The sequence below is a fragment of the Diorhabda carinulata genome, chromosome X (assembly GCF_026250575.1).
Source record: "Diorhabda carinulata isolate Delta chromosome X, icDioCari1.1, whole genome shotgun sequence".
Lineage (NCBI taxonomy): Eukaryota > Metazoa > Arthropoda > Insecta > Coleoptera > Chrysomelidae > Diorhabda > Diorhabda carinulata.
The window spans coordinates 19796901-19820018 of NC_079472.1; the positions used below are offsets into that span (position 1 = coordinate 19796901).

General features: G+C 31.1%; 1 protein-coding gene across 1 annotated transcript in view; it reads left to right on the forward strand.

The window, feature by feature from the left end:
• LOC130902363 (uncharacterized) overlaps positions 1-23118 on the forward strand; it is a 40084-nt gene continuing 16966 nt past the window's right edge. The window contains exons 1-7 of the mRNA XM_057814458.1: positions 1-227; positions 826-1016; positions 3119-3250; positions 7835-8077; positions 9946-10109; positions 14309-14378; positions 18284-18425. Of these exons, the coding sequence (XP_057670441.1) occupies positions 170-227; positions 826-1016; positions 3119-3250; positions 7835-8077; positions 9946-10109; positions 14309-14378; positions 18284-18425 (1000 nt within the window). The 5' untranslated portion in view covers positions 1-169. The remainder of the gene's footprint in view (positions 228-825; positions 1017-3118; positions 3251-7834; positions 8078-9945; positions 10110-14308; positions 14379-18283; positions 18426-23118) is intronic.

The following is a 23118-nucleotide window of genomic DNA, read 5'->3' on the forward strand; positions in this document are numbered from 1 at the left end:
CTATTTTTGTTAAATATAGTTCTATTTTTTCTGAGAACAGAAATATTTTCTAATAACCTAACCAAATACGTGTTTTACCCTATATGCTAATACTTCACACTAAAATAATTTGACTGCGATTTGAAACTTGAAAAATTTCATTGAACAGTAGACAAACAGCTCGGTCATCATGGCGTACGTGTTAAAGAGATTATACGAGGGCTATTTAAAACTAGAAGAATTAAAAGGTGAGTATTTCAACTCGACACGAGGTTAATGATAAAATAAAATGAATAATTTATTATGAAAAGTGTTAATCCATAGATGATAGAAATTTTAATACTTAAATTTGCGTACACGTTATTAAAAAAAAATTAATTGTTTCCCATTTTGATATTATGGACTGATATGCGTGAATCTTCTACTGCACTAGCTTAGTTAAACTACATTAAGTATATTTTATTATCGACAACGTTCATTTTATTCTTCTTCAATCTCTTTGGAAAATAAACCAGACAATATTCTAACTATACAATGTTTGCTTGCTACCAGTGTTTATCGAAAATAAAATACGATAAATTTCATTTGTTATTTTGTCTATGCTGCATGTTCGTCTTTTTTAACGTTTTCGAACCCAACCCAGCAATAAGTAATACCAGTACAAACCATTTTTTCGGACATATATTTGAAGATAAAACGTTGTTATCTTAATAAATGTTCCCAAAATGACCGCGTTGTTGCAACAACAAGAAATTATTTCTGCTACCACTTCCAATATTGTTCATTGAATATCCCAGACCTTATTTTTGTCAAAACATGAATAATACTTTATTATTTTATTTGTAGATCCTAGGACTGACAAAGAACTATTCACGAAATCACCGTTATGTTTGATTGGAGTTATTGGGTTGTACATTTACTTTTTCAAAAGTCTAGGACCCAAATTAATGCTAAGCAGAGAACCTTATAATGTTAAAACCGCTATGATTATTTATAATATAATACAAATAATAATGAATTTTATTTTAACAATATGTGTAAGTATATAATTCATCTACTCTTACGAATTAATTGTATTTGTTCATCATTTTTTATCCACATTTATTGTATTACCCACTATGAATTTAATTGTGAAAAGAAAATTTCAAACGCATTTCTAAAAATATACTTCAGTATAGTCTATAATTGATCATTTGAATTTTGAAAAAAGAAAAAGTCACCCACGAAACTCGTTCAAATTTTTTCAAAATTAATCAATTAATATATTTACATGAATCAAGTTTTTTTACGAACAATGCTTATTTATGCTTTTTATGCTTAGTTTAAATTCAGTTATTTACTATCCCTCAATGTTATCATCGTCACTCTTTTCCAATTCTTTGCTAGTTGAGGTACTTTCTAGGTACATCTATAGATGAGTCTTATTTTTGGTAATTCTTTTCCATTCAATAATTCCTTGGTATCCAAAATGAAACATTGGTGGTTCGTCTTAACTTCTTTATTCCAAATTTGTAAGTTTGGTTTAATCTACAATCTATGTTTCTCCCTGTTTTTAGAGGCTTTTAACAATTTTCTTGCAAGCAAATTGTAATACTAACTTCACGTATAATCCTCCAATGTTTCGGTTTTTTTCACGCTTGGAAGGAGGTGCTTGAACTTATTCAGAATTATCAAAAGTGTATACTAGCAAAAAACATTTTGATAAGAATTGACCGGCAGGGATTGGATAGAAGTTCGTCCGTAATTTTCAAATTCCTGTCTTTTAGGCTACTGAATAAGTACAGAAAGTACTTATGATTCCTGGAAAGCTCCTAGAATTCCCATGGACATTTTCATGAGAAAATTGTATTTTCCAAAAAAAAAAACAAAAGTGTGTCCTAAAATTTGCTGATTCCTGCTATTTTTATAGAACGATACTTTATTATCTCATTAACAAAATTTTTGCAGGGGGGCTTAAGAGGGTTCTAAGGCTGATATATTTCTTATTTCTTAGACTTTTTATGTATGTTTATGTTTCTTAATCGTCTTGACTTTAGGTTTCTTTGTTAGAAAATTCGTTTTTTCTTATAATTTTCTAAAAACTGATAAAAATTTGACGTTTCGAACACTTTCATGTTTTGATAAAGACTGAAAGTGGTCGAATCGTCAAATTTTTACCTGTCTTTCAAAAATTATAAAAAAACTCATTTTATAACAGAGGGGACCTAAAATCAAGATGAACAGAAAGTGTACTACCTCTTATATATTCCTAGCTTACGCTACTTATCGCCTTATCGCCTTATCGCCTGGGACTGATATTACAGTACAAATATGTATAAATATATAACAATAATCAAATTAATCTACATCAATTAGTTAAGAATTGATTATAAATGAGATTGATGAAAAAATAGAAACCTTTCGACTCAATTTCAGTCTTTATCAAACGTCAATTTTTGATCAATGTCTTTAAAATTATCTAAAAAAAAATAATTTTGAAAAAAAAGAGACCTAAAATCAAAACCGTTTAGAAGCATTAATATATCAAAAGGTCTAAGGAATATATAAGGTATGAATCAGAAAATCATGTAAAATTGATTATTCTCCTTGCATTTTCAGATATGGTCTTGAATTTAGGTTTATATTCTAATTTTAAACTAGAAGGAACCTAAAATCAATACGATATATGAAAATGCAAGAAGAATAATCAATTTTTCGTAATTTTCTGATTATTACCCTTTAGCTCAGACTGAAAATCCAAGGGCCAGAATGTCCTATCAACATTTTTTTTATAATTATGAACCAAATATATTTATTTGGTTTATATGGGCAGAATCAGAACCCTCCTGCCAAATAAATTTTCATAATAAAGTTGATGATGAGCTATCGTTCTATAAATATAATATGAATCACAAAATCGTGGCAGGATCAAGTTTTTGCAAAGACAATCCCATTTTCCCAGAAAAATATGAATGGTAAACTAAGAATATTTCCAGGAATTGTGAGTAATTTCTATACTGTTTCAGTATTCCAAAAGGCAGGAACCAGAAAATCGCGGAAAAGCACTGGGCCAATCTCTCCTGCTCTATAAGGATAACTAACTATTTCTTTCACATTCTATTCACGATTTTCATTATAGTATTTAATAATTTTTTTTCAGAGTAGTATTGTTTTAAGTGAAACGGGATTTGCCATATGTTCAGAAGTGGATTACAATTTACCTAGAGATTCTCTATTAGTACAAGCTGCAATAGTTTATATGTATTTAAAAATATTTGACGCCGGAGATACGGTAGGTGGTTATAGTTTCAAAGTAAAAAAGTATGCACATATTGAAAAAAAATATTACTAGTAAAATTGTAAATAAGACGTCAATTGGATAATTATCCGAGGTTAAATTATCAACAATCTAGTATTCACATAAATTATAGTTTCGTGTTATAATCCATGATAAATAAGGTTTTCAGCGTCAACAATTTCATTGTATTCTACGATAATAGTAAGAGAAATTGAATCATCAAATGACGTGGATGCGTGAATTTAAATTTTACTTTGGGTATCTACCCTTTTGTTTTTTCAAATTACTAAAAACTCAAACTAATATATGAGGCATACACGTAAGCAATGACTTTGAAGTGTAAAGTATCATTATTAAGTATATTTTCAATCGCAATTTTTTCACTTGGTTTGAGGAAATATCATTTAATATTCATCCTGGTAAATAGCCTATGAAGTTTTCAGTTGTATCCCAAAAACGTTTCCACTAGTTAACATAATATTTTTTATTCAGAATCCAACAAACACAAGTTTATTCTTTATATTTCAATGCTTTTTTATACTGCGATATCTAGACGTGATTTAAAAAAAATTGTGATTTAATATTCGTCGTGGCCAATAGCCAATCAAGTACTGAGTCTTCAGAATATTCGTTACATAATTATGGAATAAATCATGTTTTTTTCGTTTCCAGAGAGGAGAACGAAAAGTTTCTAGTAATTTCAATCCCACATGAAAAGATGTACCTCAATCACATAAACATAGCCATTTTATCATCAATCAATACAACAACGATGTTTTATGAACAAGCTACTTATACTACCAAGTTGAAAATCAATGCCATGAAGCTACCTTTCTTTTTTGACAACTGTAATTTAACTTTTATACAAATCTCTAGTCTCATTATCATTTGTCTGTAAAAGTTTTAGATATATTCCCTCTTTGGGTAAGCTATTTTGCTCTTTTTTTTCATTTCATCTCGTTATTCAAGAAGAAATGAAGCAAAATCTCTATTTTTTTATGATGTATTACAGTCATAAAACTCAATAACAACCCTTGAAACTTATTGTTATTTATTTTTGTAGAAGTTATTAGTGTACAGCTAAGCAGTTTGTACTAACCTGCACAAGCATTAACACATCGTCTGTTGAGTAGATCCATTAGATATCTCTTCAGTCTCTTTATTGGTTGATGGCTATATTTATAATGCTATGTTATGCTATGTTATATTGTTCGTAATAAATAATTGAGATGATCAGGCAATCAGCCAGTATATGTTCCTGGATAAACTCTTACGTTCAACTTTCCTCTGTCGTTAGGGATTTAATTGGCTGCCCCTACTGCCCCTATTTGGACCAACTATAAATGTCATTTCATGAAATCTTGTCTCTATTTCATTTGTTCTAGGTTTCAGCATTTTTCAGATTCGTTACTGTTTTTTCTATTCTAGTTATATTCGAATTAAGTTATTGGTGCTGTGTAAGCGTGTTCATATGACCTGGATATCTGTTTTTATTGGCTAGGCACTGGAACGCGAGCATCGAATATAAAAATTCGCCATCTTCCAGCGCGAACTCGTCGTGAAATTGAACGCGAGCACTTCGTAATCTATTCAATTTATGTTTAACGCTAGCGAGGGTGTCAGTGAGGCTGTGAGCGTAGAAGTTTGTAAATTGAGCTTAAATCTGGTCAAGTTGTAATCTCATTTGCTATAAGATATAAAAAGAAGATATAGAATAGATCCTAGCACATTTAGCCCAGTGAGTACAGCCCAATTGTAGCCAAAACCCACGAAAATTAGTTATGTCGCCGATTTTCTCAATTTAAGTTGTTCTGAGGGTGCTCTATCGATACAGTAAAAGTTAACATCAAAATTTTGGCCGCTTCAAAATTTCGAATTTTCTCGGAAAAACTCGGAATCTATGCCGAATTTCGAAAAAAGTGAAGGGATGAAAAATGTAGTACAAAAAATTTCCTAAAAAAAAGGTTTGGTGTGGTTTTTTTCTAATACCAAAATTACTTTTACAAAAAGCGAATTTCATGTTATTGGACTTTTTCAACAGTGCTTTTTTGCGGATAACTGAAAAAATACTTGAAATTTAGAGGTAAATTTCTGAAAATTACGAGCAGAAAATTATCTTCGAAGAAGCTCAAATATGATTTTTCTCAACCTACAAAAAACTCTAAAATGCCAGAAATTCTCTTTTAATATCTTGATTGTTATAAGTACTCTAAACTTAAGTGCGGCACATGGATAATCCTTGAAAACCCTATTCTTATGAAGACTTTATTCAAACATTTATCAAAAATAGAGAAAAAATTAAAATTCGAATATAAGAAATCAATTATAATCTGGTCGATTTCATCATCACTCTCGAGCATTTCTTTCAAGAGGAATTCCTTGCTCGTCAGGGTGTCTTCACTGGTCTCTCCGTCAAAAAGTTATTCTTCCCCTAAGTCAGCAGGAATCAGATACGCGCATGAATTTTGTAAACACGATCCGCACAGGCTTCCACATAGCAGTCCAGCCTTCTTGCACATACACAACTTACTACAACCTTTTTGGCAGTTACAAAAATCATTTTTAAGATCTCTGAGGACGCTGGTGGTTGCTTCATTGCTTTCAGTGACAAAATGTCTCGAAGCTCCCATCCGCACTTTACTGGATCTAAGCTGGTATTGCAGAGACTTTGCATTGACAATATTTTTCTTAACAACAACCTTTAAAAAACACGTATATCTATATAAATCGAGGTTAGAGACATTACGAGGCGCATTATATAAAGCAAGAACTGCATTCACTGGATTTTCAGCTATACACTCTTCTGTACTGTCAAACCTTCGAAACGCTTTAAGAGCTTCTCTGTGATTAGATTCAACTTTTAATTTTTGTTCAAACAACTTGAAGACACCTTTCTTTCCTTGAATTGTATCGCAACCAGTAAAACCGTATAAGAAGAGTAAACTGCTATCCTAACCACATTTTATAGTAAAGCCTTATTTCACGACTTGACACTCAGAACTACACTTGCTATGAATATTTACATCAGACTCGTCTTCTTCATTCTCAGATTTATCGAAAAAAATCACGATTAAAATAATAAAAAAAATTCAACATTTCACTAATCAAAGAGTACTAAAAAAGAAACACAATTAATTTTTTACCTTGAAGCACTCCCATTAGGTTCCTTTTCTACTATTTTCACTATTTTCTTTTCACAATTTTCATTCAACAATTAACGTTAAAATTTTACACGTGCACTAATAAAATGTCTTTTGCCGTCTGTCCGTTTTGCTCCGACGGCGTCCTCTGCATACGTAGAATCTTCGGCTGATGTATTGAAGAAACTCTCCCAGTAGAAAGAGGTTTCTTTTTTGTAGAGGGTGACTCTATCACGTAAGATTTCGTTTTCCCCCGTATGATGCATTAAAACCAAACCCCCGAAAATCGCAAAAAGATTTAAGAAAAAAATGTTGTTTTGGAGCTCTTTGGAGTTTTCAAATTTTTTATGGGAAACCAAAGGTATTACAAACTTATTTGGGGAGGAAATTGAAGCTCGACAACTCAGCTACAAAATGTATGCTTTAGTTTTCTGATTAATTTGCGAAAATGGCTGATATTCAACAACTTATCAAAAAGTTGGCAAACCTGTTAACTATTATTAAAAGTAGTTTTTTTCCTATAGTGAGTTAGGAGTTATAATTGGTCTCATTTTAAAAGTAATCGTCTAATTGATAACCTCAAGCAAGGGTTCGCTGCTGGATGTAGTAGAGAAACAGACACATGTGTTTCAAGTTCACCCAGGCAACCAGCAAAAACCAATCCCTTTCGTGCTGTTTTTCAAGAAAATTTCACAAGTCTGAATTTTTTGCAGTTGCAGTTGAAAAGTAGAGACTCTAACGAGTAAAATGCACTTTCTTTCGTCCCGAAATGTTGAGTTTTCGATGCAGTTTTTTCTTCAGCCGGCGACGTAATTTCCCTCAGACTCTACGTGGCGCGAAAACTTTTTAGTAAGATGCGACCCAGAAGTTTGAGCGCATTTTACAAAGAAATGACAGCTCTTAAGGAAAAATCACAGGGGACCTTTTTTGTAATAAATTTCTTAAACTACATTTTTGATAATTTAACTTTTTCCGAAATTTGGCATTTGGCATTTCGTGGGTCAGGAGCTGTGATCACTAGACTAATTGCCTTGTGGTTACATGAATTTCATCGATACTTGTGAATATCTTTCTGTTAGGTAAGACTTCAGCATTTCAAAAAAGGTATATGGTTCATTTCTATTTTTTACTGCATTCCTTCCTGCTAAACCTTATCAAAGGCGTGGGTAATCAACATAAGCTCTAAAGCAATATATGTTATGTTCGAAATCACAGTACAGTAGCGTGGTGGTTATTAAAGCCAAACTGGCGATTGCGAATGAGGTTTCATGCATGTGGTATTATTTACGGTGTTCGAAGGAAGAGCTTTAGATAGAATTATCTGGGCTAGTTTCTACTGGGGTGGGAAAGAACCCAAGCTCAGCATGACATTAAATCTTAATCTAAACATAAGATTCTATTTGGAATTTGGAAGTTAATATTCCTGTATTTATTTCAGTTGTTTTTTCTTCTAAGGAAAAGCTATCGCCAAATTAGCTTCTTACATCTTTATCATCACTCAGCGATGATGTTTGGAGTTTGGATCGGAGTGAGATACAATTGTGGAGGAAGTACAGCTTGGATTGTTCTTCTTAATACAATTATACATTGCGTTATGTTTTCCTATTACCTTGTAGCGGCTATATATCCCAACTGGAAATATAAATCAACCTTTAAAAAGACTTTAACACAACTGCAACTTGTAAGTAAATTATATTAGTAGATGTACGTTCTATGGCGCACCATGGAATTTTTTGTTATTGTAAGAATAGTGTATAGCAGTTAAACACTGTTAGCATAGCTAAGCTAAACTAAGTAACTATTTGAAATGCCGAAGCTACAATTTAGTGAAAGGTCATTAAAAATTTTCGTTTCAATATTATACATTTAATTTAAGTTTGAAATAAACGGCTCTAAACATAGTTTATGCATGAAAAAAAAAACACAAATATAGATAGATACTTGATTTTGCATGTCTTTGATAGTTTGATTATATCTGGAATATGTTGTTTTAATTTTTAAGCACCGATCTGGATTTGTATTTATTATTCGACTTCTGACTGCACTCTTTATTGTAAATTCAAGAGAGCGATTGCTCGAACAAACAAGTCATCCCGAAGATCTTCAGCACTTTTTTTTGGAAGATTATTCCAAGTGCTGAATATGCGTGATGTTCATGCATTTCTGGACCTCCAACTCTTCCAACTTGCTCTTGGAATCAGTGAACTTGCTACTCCATAACCTTTGGTTTTCTAATTTAACATTTAGCAAATAAAAGCAAATATTTATAATTGGAAATCGTTTCATTGTTTTTCAAGATATTCTCCATCAACACTTTTGCATGCATTTGAACCAATTGTCGAAGTAGTTTCTACATTCCAATTGAGGTACCTCCAAAACTGCTTCTTTAGGTGTAGAAAAATATTGACCTCGCAATTTATTTTTGATATAAGGGAATAAGGAGAAATCATTGGGTGCCAAGCAAGGACTGTATAACGGATGACAAACAATTCGATATTTTGAATGCTTAAAAACGTTTTTATTTAAACTGATGTGGAAGCTTTTGAAATGTGGCTCTTTAGATGGATCCTTAATATACCATGGAAGGATCCGGTGATCAACGACGAGGTGCTAAGACGAATGAACAGAGAACGAGAACTATTAACCATTGTAGAGAAAAGGAAACCTTCCTACTTTGGTCACATTTTTAGAAATCAAAAATATGCCTTGCTACAGTTGATTTTGGAAGGGAAGATAAAAGGCAGGCGCGGCCGGGGTAGAAAAAGATTTTCGTGGCTGGAAAACCTTCGAGATTGGTTCCATGTACGTGATGCCGTAAATATAAATCGCATGACTGAAGATCGTGATTATAATGAAGCAGGCAATGGAAGAAGATGATGTGTGACAGGTCACATTGTCGTGGTGGAGCATGATTCGTCTTATGTGCTTGGTTTCCCTGATTTTACATTTCCGTCAAACAGACGCTGGTGTATCATTCAGAATTGACCGTTAGACGTTGTTCTAATGGAATGGTGGCGACAAGCTCAGTTATCTCAAAAAACAGTGAACCATTTTGTTCAAAGTGCTTCGTGCGCGAACAACTTTTATTGAATTTGGCTCAGCATCGATATTTTCTGGCACAACAGCCGATTTTGAACGACATTCTCGAAATTCATCCTGTAGCGAAGTGCGACCAAAATTGAATTCGGAAAATCAGCGAAGCACGGTAACTCGAGATGGTGCTTCATCACCAAAAGTAGAAGCGAGTTGATTTATACAATGCTGTTGGTTGAAACCGCGTCGAAAGTCATAGAAAGTCATCGCTATTTAATTCCATTTTTTTATCAAAATTAACGTACCAAGTATCTGTAAACAACACAAATATCACTAGCATGACAACACGTTCTGAGTACAATTACCATTAAAAATGTCCACTATATGATGGTAATGTCGGATTTGACATATTCACATCAGTTTTGCCATATCTCAATACTTTGGTAGCAGCTACCGTATACAACTACAGAAACTATTACAAATTCATATATCAAAAAAATGGTTATTTTGTTTTAGGTCCAGTTTCTGACATTTATCATTATCTTTGGAAAAATTTTATTATGGCCAACTTGTAATTATCCAAGATATATTGGGTTTTTAACGGTAACGCAAAATATTTTTCTGTTGTTTTTATTTTCAGATTTCTATTATAAGGCATATGTTAAAAAATCTAAGACTAAGTAATTTGTAATTTAATTTTAAAAAAATGTATTTACTCATAGTATAACATTTTTAAACATATGTATGAAAAATTGTGTGTCAAAGAATAAATTCACTAAAAGAAAGATCTTGTTTATTTAACATTTAATGTTTATTAAACTAACTTTTTTAATCTATCGGTAAATAGAGTGAATCCTTTGTTGACTGGTAAAATCATATCTCACTTATTTTCTGATAATATTAATCACTTCTTGGGTCTGTGGATTACACAAGGGTCGTTAATTTTTGAAACCATAAAAAATAGAAGTAGTGAACCAAATTCAAAAAGAGGAGAATATGATAAAAATAAGAGGAAAAATAATTTACGGGCGTTCTGAGGCCGGCAAGGGAAAGGGGGTGAGTTTTTAAGGGTAAAAAACGATTTATGTCAAAACTACAAGTCCTATGGAAAAAAGTCAAATAGGAAAATTGTAGGGAATGAGAAGATCTACTACTTTTGTACTCACACTTTTTTCACATAACCTCAAAATTTATGTGGGACATTCAGAAAACCGAGTTTTTGATTTTTGATATTTATCTTTTACAAAAAACATTTTTTTTTTCACTAAATTTTGTGACAAAATACCTTTTTATGTCCCGTATACACTGTAATTCATTTGATACGAAATATTTATTTTTAAACCTTATTTTGACTTTACAGAAGCTACTCAACTAAAACATGTCTCATAGCCTCGCCTCGAGATGGGACAAGCAGGGATACGTTTCTGCTGGACAGTCTGTCTAAACAATATTAACATTAAGTTTTGTTTCGACTCGACAGGCAGACGTGGCTCATAAACACCAATTTCGCCTGCAGACGCCCAAAATATCAATTTATCGAGATTCCTTTCTTTGGAGAAGTGCAAGCCTGTAGTATCAGCATCAAACTACAACCTACAGAAGTTCAAGATCAATATCCACAGGCTCTCCACACGGCAGGCACCACTCGAACTACTCGAGTGTAATAGGGTTCACTCTCTTTTGCTTTAATTTCACATAAGAAGTAGTGGAATTATTCTTCACGATTCCACAAACCGCTTTTGACTCACAAGTTTTGGACGCTAAAGATCTTCCTGTCTATCTCAACAGATTTAGTACCAACTGGCCTTTAGCTCTCCACGTAAATGAAGAAAAGTATTAGAAGGAAACGGTAAGATACTATTCCTGAAATCGAAATGCCCAACGACATAGCAGAGCTACAAGTCATGGATACTACATTGGGATGAGTGCATTCCTAGCCAAAAGCAATACTTCAACAAGATATTACTTTTTTACTTAGTTTTTGATAAAATAATGCATCGTATTTTTTTATCGCATCGAGTAAATAAAGGATTTACAAAAATGTAACCAATTTGCGTGAAAGTGAAATTTTCCGCTATTGCCTAATGAAGTTATTGGGTTAAATTATTTTGAATTCATTAAGAGTCCTTGTACGATATTTGATTTGGTTTCAATACACCACTAACTCATTCCATACAATTAGAAATAATTAAATCATTTTGTCTCATTGACACTCCATTGTTTATAAAACTAAGTCAAGTTGCGCATTGCCCTTTTTACACATTTATATTTTTAAAATTACAAGGTTACATCATTGAAACCATTAACGTAAATTAGTAAACAATCCATTAATTAATATGTTAATCAATTTTTTTTAATAATAATCTACTCTTCTAATTGGATTTGTACAAGGACGGTCCCAAAAGTATCTGGCCTGTTTCAAGTTTGTAGACGCGTGAATGTTTTCAGTGAATTTGTAAACATGGAAAAGATTGAAAAGGTCTTAGCCTAAACAATAAAAAAACCGAGCTTGAATCTATTCTGGTTGAGACTGCTCCTTTGTTATCAACAGTAAAGTATGGAGACCAGCATTGCTGGGGTCGACCAAATGAGGTGACAAATCCAGAAATTTTTATGAAATTCCACAAAGCGGTTCTGGATGATCTTCGACCGAAAGTATGCGAGCTAGCAGACATAGTAGGCATTTCATAAAATGTGGCACATCGCATATTATTTGAAAAGTTTGACATTAGAAAGCTGTGCGCAAGATGGGTGCCGCATTTGCTCACAATGGAACAAAAGCAGCATCGTGAAGATGTTTTCGTTGAGTGTTTGGCAAGATTTGACTTAATTTTACCGCCGTTATATAACCGTAGGTCCATCACATCACACCCGAAACGAAAGAACTGAAAAGGGATAATGAGAGATGCAAATACCGTTCTATGCAGGCGTCGGTTTTTTGGGAAGTGTTATGCCATCAAGATAATTCATTGGCTGGCACATCCGTGGTAATAGCCAAAATTGATGAATTAAAGTTTGAATTGCTACCTAATGCCAGATTTGCCATATTTGCCAGATTTAGCCCCATCGGATTATTTTCTGTTCCTAAACTTGAAAGAATGGCTTGTTGGTCAAAGATTTTTCAATAATGAAGAGGCGATGTCAGCAGTTAATGACTATTTTGAGGAGGTTGACGATTCTCGTTATAAAAAGAGTATCAAATCGCTGGGAGTGTATATAAAAGGAGATTAGGTTGAAAAATAAACGTTGAAAAATAAATATATTTTTTTTCCAAAATTTTTTTGTTTTTTTTTTGAGCCAGGTACTTTTAGGACCATCCTTGTAAGTGTACATTACTAAATTAGACTACCGGGTTTTTCCTCACTTTTTTCTCTCGAGAGTTTTCTGCCAATATCGTGCGATACGTCCAAAATATGTGAGAATAAAATTTTTCATCATTTACGAGATAAAAATTCTAAATGACATAATGCTTACTAATTAATAATAATAATTAATAACGTTTGAAGGGTTATGATTTTCATAATTTTCAAATCAAAATATTCCGAAAACGGTCCACAGTATCGAGTTTTAGCAAAAGTAGGTACCTTTCTGGTATAAATTAACTGATATTTAAGTTCACTTGAAATTTTGTTTAATAAATCTAATATTGAAAAAGTTATGTTCAATACTACGTGGTACGAACTGTGTAACCAGCGCCCTCTATGAGAATCAGACATAAAAACAAATTCATTGGATGTATCTAAAACCCCAAATATTTAGTTTTCTATCAATCCTAGAGACGGGAATCCCTTTTTTGAAACATTCTGTATAGGAGCTCAGAGAGCTTTTTCCACAACTTTGGACAGAAATCGCACAAAATTCATTGACCAACTTGGTTGAAATCATGCCAAGAAGTTGTGTTCTTTTATTAAATTTTTTCAATATCTTATTTTATATCAGCCATTAATTCAATACTCAGTATTCTAAGATTTACTAAATCTTTGGCATTGATTAACAAATATATCTCTTGTGAAAAATACTATAAAATGTTTGTTCTTGAATATAAAATTGAATTCAATAAACAAACCAACTGTTTCAATTCTTAGTCTGTTTAGTATAAACAAATAGTATTTTCACTAAATGATCGATTTAAAATAAAACCTGCCAAATTAATTAAATTAAAAAAATCGTCTCCACTAGATAGCTACATCCGCATGTGTTCAATTAAACCAGGTTAACAATGCACTTGGTATGAATATTTTCGGCCCTGTATTCCAAAATAATTCCTTAAGTTTCTTAAACGTTGTAACCTGCTTCACCGCATAAGAGCAATCGTCAACTCGACTGACAATAATCTTTCTGTTTAGCGTGATATGCTACAATAGACGATCGGGGATCGAAATTAATTTAGATAATAAATTGGAGAAATTCTGGAAATTACTAAAAAATCGAGACTTTTAGAAAATTCAAGTTCTTGAAAGTTAACAAATTTTCTGATGAATGTCTTTCTCTTTTACTTTCTCACTTTATAGTAAGGATGATCTTCCAGGAAACTTTCAAATTTTCAAAATTTTAGTGACTTCCTAGATCTTTTGACCTCAATAGATTCTCTGGCCAGATTCTAATGGTGAAGATTAATACGATCTAGAATAATATGGTTACATAATAGAAAAGATATAATATGATATCTTGAAGTTTCTGGAATTCAAGATGCAGTGTCCGCTAGCGTTCCCAAAACAATTCCTAGATCCTTACACACTTAAAAGTAAAATATCATCTGTTAAAAAATTTATGAGTACCAATAATGATATTAAATTTATGGATCTGCGAACCAAAATTAAAAGATATATACGTCGGAAAGTGCTCCCAAGAATTTTGAGTCCTTTCTAAATTCCAATAGGAGAACTACGAGCATACCTAATAGCATATTCCATAGGAACGAATGTCTTCACCAACCAGTTGATATTCCAGTACTTTTGCTGATTATTTTCAGTACGGATATATGACCTCATCTACTCCTAATTTTTGACTGGAATAGTTACCCTCTTTTGCTGAGTCTGATTTTTTAACTAACTTAAAAAAAATTCTTATCTGTTGTTCATTATTCACTAGCATTTTCACTACGAGACTGTGCGTCTGTTTAGATGTTATCTATTTATTATCTCCTTAATATCTGGTGAATTCACAATGATGTGGAAAAATGAACGAATTCGTCCCATGTCCATGGTTATTGAGAATTATCACACCATTATAATTATATCCAACGTTTCCAATATATTCCAAACGCTGCTTTATGAATTTGTTTTCAACCACCTAATGAATAAGTCGCATGGTTTTAATCTTATCTACACAAACTGTTATTATTTTCTTTTAAAATATTACACTTTCTATTATGAGATCAGAAATACCTATAGTATTGAAACTTTGGTTTCCAAAACAAAAAAACTTGGCAACGCAGGACCCAGTGGTCGAAAGGATAAAATTGATTTAAAATATGGTAAATGAATGAAGTAAATCACAAAATAACACAAACAATTTCCATTGCTTTTCAATAATTATAATTATTTTATGTTTTTGTCGATTGATAAATTATTAACAAAAACGATTTTAGTCTGGTTGGAAACATTTAGGTACCATACCCCTTATTTATTTTATCGCGGGTTTGCTCCATTCATTTCGAAGAGGATAGTTCCATATATTGCAAAGTATTGTTTATTTATCTATATATGATTCGCTCAAAAAAATAACTGAATTATATTCATATATCAGAACTAATATTACTGAATTGATTAATTTTGCTAGCAATAGTCTAAAGAGTAAACCATACGTAGCCTTAAAAATGTGAAATTTAAATGGTAAACTCAATAATTTTTATTCTCATGATTTCTCTAGTTTTTTATTTCTTCCATTATATAATAAACGTAGTTCCTGTTTACTTTATGATGAAACATAGTGGCGAAAATTCAATTAATATACACGTTAACGCACCGTGAACACTGATCAAAGTTCAACTTGAATGGTATTATAACTATGTACCAAGTAAGATAGTAATGAATCGCTCTCTTAAAACCACGATCCAGTATATAATTGTATTTGTAGGGGTATAACTTATTCACTGCGACATATATACAAGTATATCCGGATTAAATAAGGGTGGAATTTCATTTCAAGGAAATAATTTCATAATTACAATAAATAGAACCACAAATAATAATTGAATATTTATCAATAAATTGATAGGTGGAATTTACGATTTCCACTTCGAAGAAAGTATCCCATTCTGAAATTTGTACGTCGAGATCACAAGTTTCGTTTAACTCTTCACTTTCTCCAATGAACCTTTGAAACGGCTGGCGATATATTATCTTTTCATTTATAAAAAAACTTATTGTGTACATAAAATAACAATTTTAGATATTGTAATTGGAATTGACAATGGGTTGTTAAATTTTATGTATGGTTTGGTTAGGAGAGAGAAAAATTAAAACCAAATTTATATTAATAAACGGAGTTTCTTTTCATCAAAATGTGCTATAAAAATTTATCATCAGTCGTTTGTTTGGTTATTTTAATTTATTTTCCTTTAGAAACAAAACAAAAACTATCGTGGGTCACCTACAAAAATTTGATTGATTTACACAAATTATACACGACGACCAGAAATATCAGAATTTATTTAAAACTAGCAGCGAAACCCGGCGTTTTCGACTTAAAATAAATGTTTCATGGTATAGAAAATACCATACCAGGTTTTTACACCATCAGACACCGAAATTGCCAGAATATTTAGTACATCACTTTGATTTGGTCCTTCTAGATCAACACTCGTACACATTTTGGAACTTACCAGATCAATCCAAAAATTTCTAGAAATTTCCAGAAAATTCTAAATCACTACTAATAAATAGCACTCATTTTAGAATTTTCTGGATCATACTAGAACTTTCTAGAGCTTTCTCGACCATTCTAAATCGATCAATAAATTGCACTCATTCTAGAGCTTTTGGAAAATTTCTAGAAATTTCCAGTACATTCTCAATCGATTACAATAGTTCGCTCTTATTTTAGAAATTTCCAAATCACTCCAAAAATTTTGAGTACTTTCTGAAATATTCTAGATCGATCATAATAAATTGCACTCATTTTGCAACTTTTTCGATCATTCGGGAAATTTCTAGTATTTTCTACAACAATCTAAATTGATTACAATAGTTTGGATTCATTTTAAAACTTTCCAGATCATTCCTGAAATTTTTAGAACTTTCTAGAACATCCTAAATCGATCACACATTTTTGAACTTTCTAGACCATTTCCGAAATTTTTAGACCTTTTCAGGAGCTCGTGCGTTAGAAAAGGACAGAAATATATATTTTCACATTTTCGCCACTCATCGCGACCAAACTCCCTTACTATGACCTGGAGACCCAGGCGTATTTACCACCTTAAGAGAAAATTGATTGGGGTTGGTGGTGATAGAGAAAAACGTGTCTATACAATTTTCGTTCATTTCTTCTTATTCATAACACTCTTTTTTTGCTTCTTACCACTTGATGTTTAAGGAAAATCACACCCTTTTACTTATTATTAGGTTCACCTGTGTGTAGATATGTTTGTAAGCTTGTGAGCTTGTTTGTAACTCTCTTTTGTGGCTTATTACTGTTACTATATCCTACCACTTTAATTGTTTTTGTTTGCCGAGCGGGCTAAGGCGTCAACCTCCGGATTCGCCGGTCGAGGGCTCAAATCCCGTTCACATCAATATTCGATCGTGATACAATGGAAAACAATTACATTAGAGAATAAGTTTAAAAATCGTGAAAGTACTCTACATTCTTGTAAGGAAATCGAAATTTTACCTAAAGAAAAATATTGCATAGCGTAGAAGGAATATGACGGTGCTGGATGAAGGAATTTGCGGAGTTTTTTGTGACATAAAAAATCTAAATATAGGCACAAAATATCATTAGTTGAACATACGTGGTTAGGTTAGGTTGGGAAAACATTTTTTAACATTTTGTTCATACCCTTTCCTTGCGAGAAGTCAAAAATTCTTGTATATATCATATCATATAGTGTATGATAGAGTATCTAGAAAAAATTTGAGGCCAATTAGTAGGTTCCCGTTTTCGAAACTGCCATGTGAAAAACGTGGGGCGCTTTGTTGACAAGAATTCTAGTATTTTTCATTCATCAATGTCTTTAACTTATATATAAAATAAATAAGTATTAACTTTTCAGTTTGACGAGTTTTAAAATCGTGTTTTTCAGTTTTCTTAAGCTATATTTATTTTCATTATTCATATTTCATAAATATTTATTATGCACTAGAAATTCGATTATTTTATTAATTTTCAATTTTGATCGTTGGAATTTTTTTCCTGATTGGTTTTAAATGCCAAATCTAAATCCTTCTATAATTAATACTACAGGTATTTAATCTTTCAGTGGCCAGATTTTGTTTTTTTTCTGCTGTAACGAAGCGATGTGATGATTTATTAGAACCAAATGCAAAGCAATAGATAATGAAGTCATTTATTTCTTTAGAACAAATAAATAATAAAACTAAAGCCTTGAATCTTCAAACAATATCAAATTCTATTGATTTAGATTTCTTAAACTTATTGTAATTTTGAGCTATTGTATTATTCATTTCACTGTCAATTAATGAATATTTAAATACAATCGTTTACCAACTGTATATAAATAACTCATCTTCTTGTATCCTCAGTCTTCCTTACCGAAATCTAGTGACACAATTTTTAAACTTAATTAACGTAACCTGGTGTATTTGGTATTATCGTTTTCAATTATAGCTCGTTTTCTACGAGTAAGAGTAGTGAAAGCAGTCGGTTATGAAGCAAGTGCCATTCTTAGTATAAGTTTAATCAAACAAGGTTCAGTGCGGTTTTAGCTGTGGTCACATCGACCCGGTCTAAGTGCGCATTCGTTACAGTGAAGTGTGGAGTTTTCTTCAAAACCGAAAATAAGAATACTTTTCGTAGAACTACCAAATACTGTAAGTACTTACAATAGAATATTGGTTTTTCCATTTTAATTTGTCTTTTTTTATTTATTATATTAATATTTGTTTAAATTCATTTGAATATATGATAGAAAAACCAACTTTTTATTATATTTAATCCATATTAATTGTAGTAAATACAAGTTTATGAATATCTCTACCATTATACTCCTCTATATTTTATTATTACTGATTATAGTTCTAGCTACCTATATCGTTGTTTTTTTCTCCAGTTTCTTCACTTTGCTTCGTTGTTTCTTTCTGGGTCAATCCGCAATTTCGCGATACAATTCTAATTTGAATTTTGAGGTACTAGCACTAAAAATATTTTTGGCACCAATAGATACATTTCAGCCTTAATATTAAATCTTCCACATTTTCTTTCAATATATATATATCAATTTATTTATCTGATATATTGAAAGAAAGGGATGTTAAAAATCCAATTTAACATAGTCATATAATAATTTTGTAATTCAACTTTCATTAATTATTAAATCAACTTGATCCTTTTTAATAATTGTCAATAAACGTTTCTTTAATGCTTTCCTTTTTGTAAGTTCTTCTGTTCCATTTAGTGTTGAATAATTTGTAGCTTCAACAAAATATAATCAGCTCTTGGGCTATAGTACAAAAGTAATAACGAAGCCACTAACTGTAACGTGTTCAGTCTTTCACGCGAAACAAGAATTTTTTGTAACTCATAGAAACAATAGGTATAAAAACTTACACATCTAATACTACGTAATGAATTAGGATAATAAATTGCAAGAGCGCCTTCGAATTACAGCATCAGACAACGACAAAGCTATTATTAACAGTTTTTCCTAATGCCATATGTTTGCTAGTTATTACAGGAAGAAGTAAATGATTGCGCTTTGTCTAAATTGGTCTTGGGCAAATCTTTGAAAATGCTTTATTGAGCAAGTTTGAATTTTTCCTAGAAGAATACTTGACAAAGAAAATTCTACACGCTTCCGAAGTCTACGGATATTTCTTTGAACTTGGAAGAGCATTCAAAGATTTCTGCCTTATAGCATCATAATGGAAGTTTAATCTATCGATCATTTCGTTCCTTGTGTTTACCCGTGCTGCATAGACCAAACTTTGAAGATATCACCAAAAAAAATCACTGAATTGCATTTAATTCAGGGGAACATGAGTCCCATGCAAATGGACCTCCTGGACCAATCAGCTTATTACCAAAAATGTTATTCAGATGATTTCTTAGGAAATGGGGAGAGGCTACATCGTGCATAAATCACAATCTCTGCAAATGCAAAGACCTCAATGAAAAACCCTAAAATCAGAGTCGAATATTAGGCCTATGGACATTGTTTCTTCTATAGTAGGAGAATATTTCTTTCCAAAAGAAAAACTGTGTATTCCAAAATTCAAAAAGGGACTCTGGAACGAAAGAGGACTAGAAAATGGGTCTATATCTTCCTTATCCATTATGGTTATGGGCACACTCCACGTCCGTCTTACCACATCTATCACCATACGGTTTCTAGTTCTTCATGGAAATAAAAGTTCCTATCAAAGCGGATGAGTCTTCCAGAAAAGCTACCAATCATGGATTCAATATTGCAATAAGTACATTTCTAGACAAGAGGTTTTATTCAATTTCATGTTATCTTTTTACTTTGTTTTTAATATAGGTATTCATCACATTTTCTCCCAAATTTATAAATTAGAGGATGTATATGAAGTTCAAAAAAATGTACGTAGCTCAAGAAATTTGTTATCTGAATATACTCAAAAACTCCGTATTAAACTGTCTTGAAAAATTATAATTATTTATAATTGAGTAAAAAAGTGTGAATAGTGAATAATCTTGAAAAAACAGTTGAATGAATTACATAAAAGTATCTTTATCGCTCGATTTTCACTTGATTAAGAACTGTAATTCAAAACAGGATTAAAAAAATATATAATTATAAAGTAATTATCTCATACCAAGAATTATTGCTCAACTATGTCAATAATCTAGTCAATAGAAAAACACTTATAAAGGAATATCATCATTAAAAAATTCATAAAAAACATGATACTTTGGCGCACGAGTACGCAAAAGTACTTCACGAACGAGTATCATACAATATTTTATCTACGATCACATTAAAAAACACTTTTATCGAAAACACAATTGTAGACATAATTATGGTAGTTTTCAACATTGAATAATGGGACTATAACGTTGACAATATCCATTAACATTTGGCATTTTCCTTGCAATTTTCGATTTTTTTAGTGTCGCACTAATCCAAAAAATCACTATATGACTTCATGTATATTTTTCTTGAAATTTCCGGAAGGAGATTTTGAGTTACATTGAATGCAAGCAGATTCTTCTTCCATCTTTATTTAGCTTAACAATCAGTGTTTTATCAATTTGAAAAACATTTTGCAAAATGACGATGACGTTTCACACTTTTTAACAACAGTACAAATTATAATAATGATTATCCAATTTTAAAAAGCATTGTTCTTTTCGGACGCTTTTAAACGTATTCATAATATTATGTAATTTCACGTATTTGTATGAGTTAGATAAAAAACTATTACTGACTAACTAACCTAATCACTAGTCTATTTGTTATGGGATTATGTTTAAAGCATTTTTCAAATTATTCTGTAAAACAAACCAGATATGATTTGTATACGATAATTTTGAAACACTCCGTGGTTTTTTGGCTCTTTCTTATATCATTAACGCCGATACTGATGACAATAAAGGTACCAGCTATGCTTGAATACATTGTACAAATAGAGAACTATTTTCTAAAGTTAGGGAATGAATCAAAACCCGTTTAATAATCAATTCTTATTGCTACCTTGCATATATTGATAAATTATTACATAGAGATATGAATATTTAATTTATAACATAGCAGATACAAGAGAAAGGCAATATTCTTCTGATTTTGAACGTTCTTCTTAGTAAAGTTATTTGGTTTCATAAGAGAAATTTGCACTACCCAATTATGTTTAATAAGTTCTGCTTGGTTAACGTAACATGTTATTATAGTTAAAATGTGGACTGCAATATTAATAATATCAGAAATGTAGGTCATTTATAGACATCTCATTTTTGTTTTGATCTTTCTTAAAATCAAAGTTATTGATCTCACTCATTTTTCAAAGAAACGTATCACCGATTAAATGTTAAAAATACATCTTTGACTGAAAGGGAAATATTTTACTAATTGTTTCGTAAACAATTTCAATTAAAATAATATACTATTATCTTGAGGGAGATGTTGTATTAGTAAAAAAGGGTTTAATTTTTTAGTTCTTTCAGAAAATTGAGAAAAAAATTTCACAAAACGGTTCTTTTCTATAAACATTTTGCATTCAGAAAGTTTAGTTGGTGAATTTGATGGCGACCATTGATTATTGGTTGGTTTCATTATTGTACTTTTTAAACATAGAGTTGTTTTCTGAATAGACAGAATTCGATGAAATCTACTTAAAACGATCAAAATCATAAGCTGGGAAAGTTTTGGCTCCTGTATTTTACAAAAAAAATGACAAACAACAAACGAGAATTTACTTTAAGTTTTACCATGATAGTTAATTCATTATATATTTGTTAATATATTGGTTACTTCAAAATAACAACAAATTTTTCATTACTATTCAACGCCCCTGTATATAGTCGACTGAATGTAATAACAATGCATTAAAAAATACTTTGTGTTGCTTTTTATCTATTCCTACACTATAATGGATAAAATGAACGCGAATAACCTTTACCCAGGGCAATAATTTGCAAACGTGCAAAAATAATCAATCAGCAATTAGTATTATTGCTATGTTTGCCATTTTTGCAATACAATAAAATACAATATGTCACAAAAAAGATCAATAATAATAAATTTGGCTGATAGATCTATCCAACTATCAGATACTGAATTTAGATGCTTAGCTATTCTAAAAGCAAAAACTGAATTGAAAGAAAATAATCATCCGGAAAAAATGATGAACAACATATTCAAGAAAAGAATAAACATGTACTACAATCAATTAAAAAGCAAAACAGAAACAAATCATAAACATAAAACATTTTTCCTTACAAGGACTTTCCCAACAACTATCGAATTATTTCAATAAATATGTTATTAATATAAATCATATAGGACATTACCTAAATATTTCACTAAATTAATATCTAAAACACAAAAAAACAAAAGAAGTAATATTATATGTTAAGTCTTGTCTACATAGGACAGATATCTCAATATTTAGAAAAGACATTGAAAGGTCATCAATACGATAAAAAAATAGAAGTGCATCAATCAACCATGAAATATCAGAAGAACATAAATTCGATTATATAAATTCGAAAATACTTGGAACGGAATCTAATACACGAAAAAGGGAGAAATGGTTCACATTCAAAAGAACGAAAAAGCTATAAATGATAAATAAGAAGTAAATAATTTAATTAAAATTTATAGCTCTTATTTTGTAAATTCTAATAAAACTACAAATAATTTAATTGATTACTGCTAAGGAAAAAATACATTTCTATTTTTATTTTGATAATAAAATATAAATACACAGATTGTCCGTGTCAATATCATATTTGATAAAGACATAAATAAGTCGGAACGTCAATTTTCATCTATCTTTCAAAAATTATTAAAAAAAAACTAATTTTAAAACAGAAGAGACTTAAAAT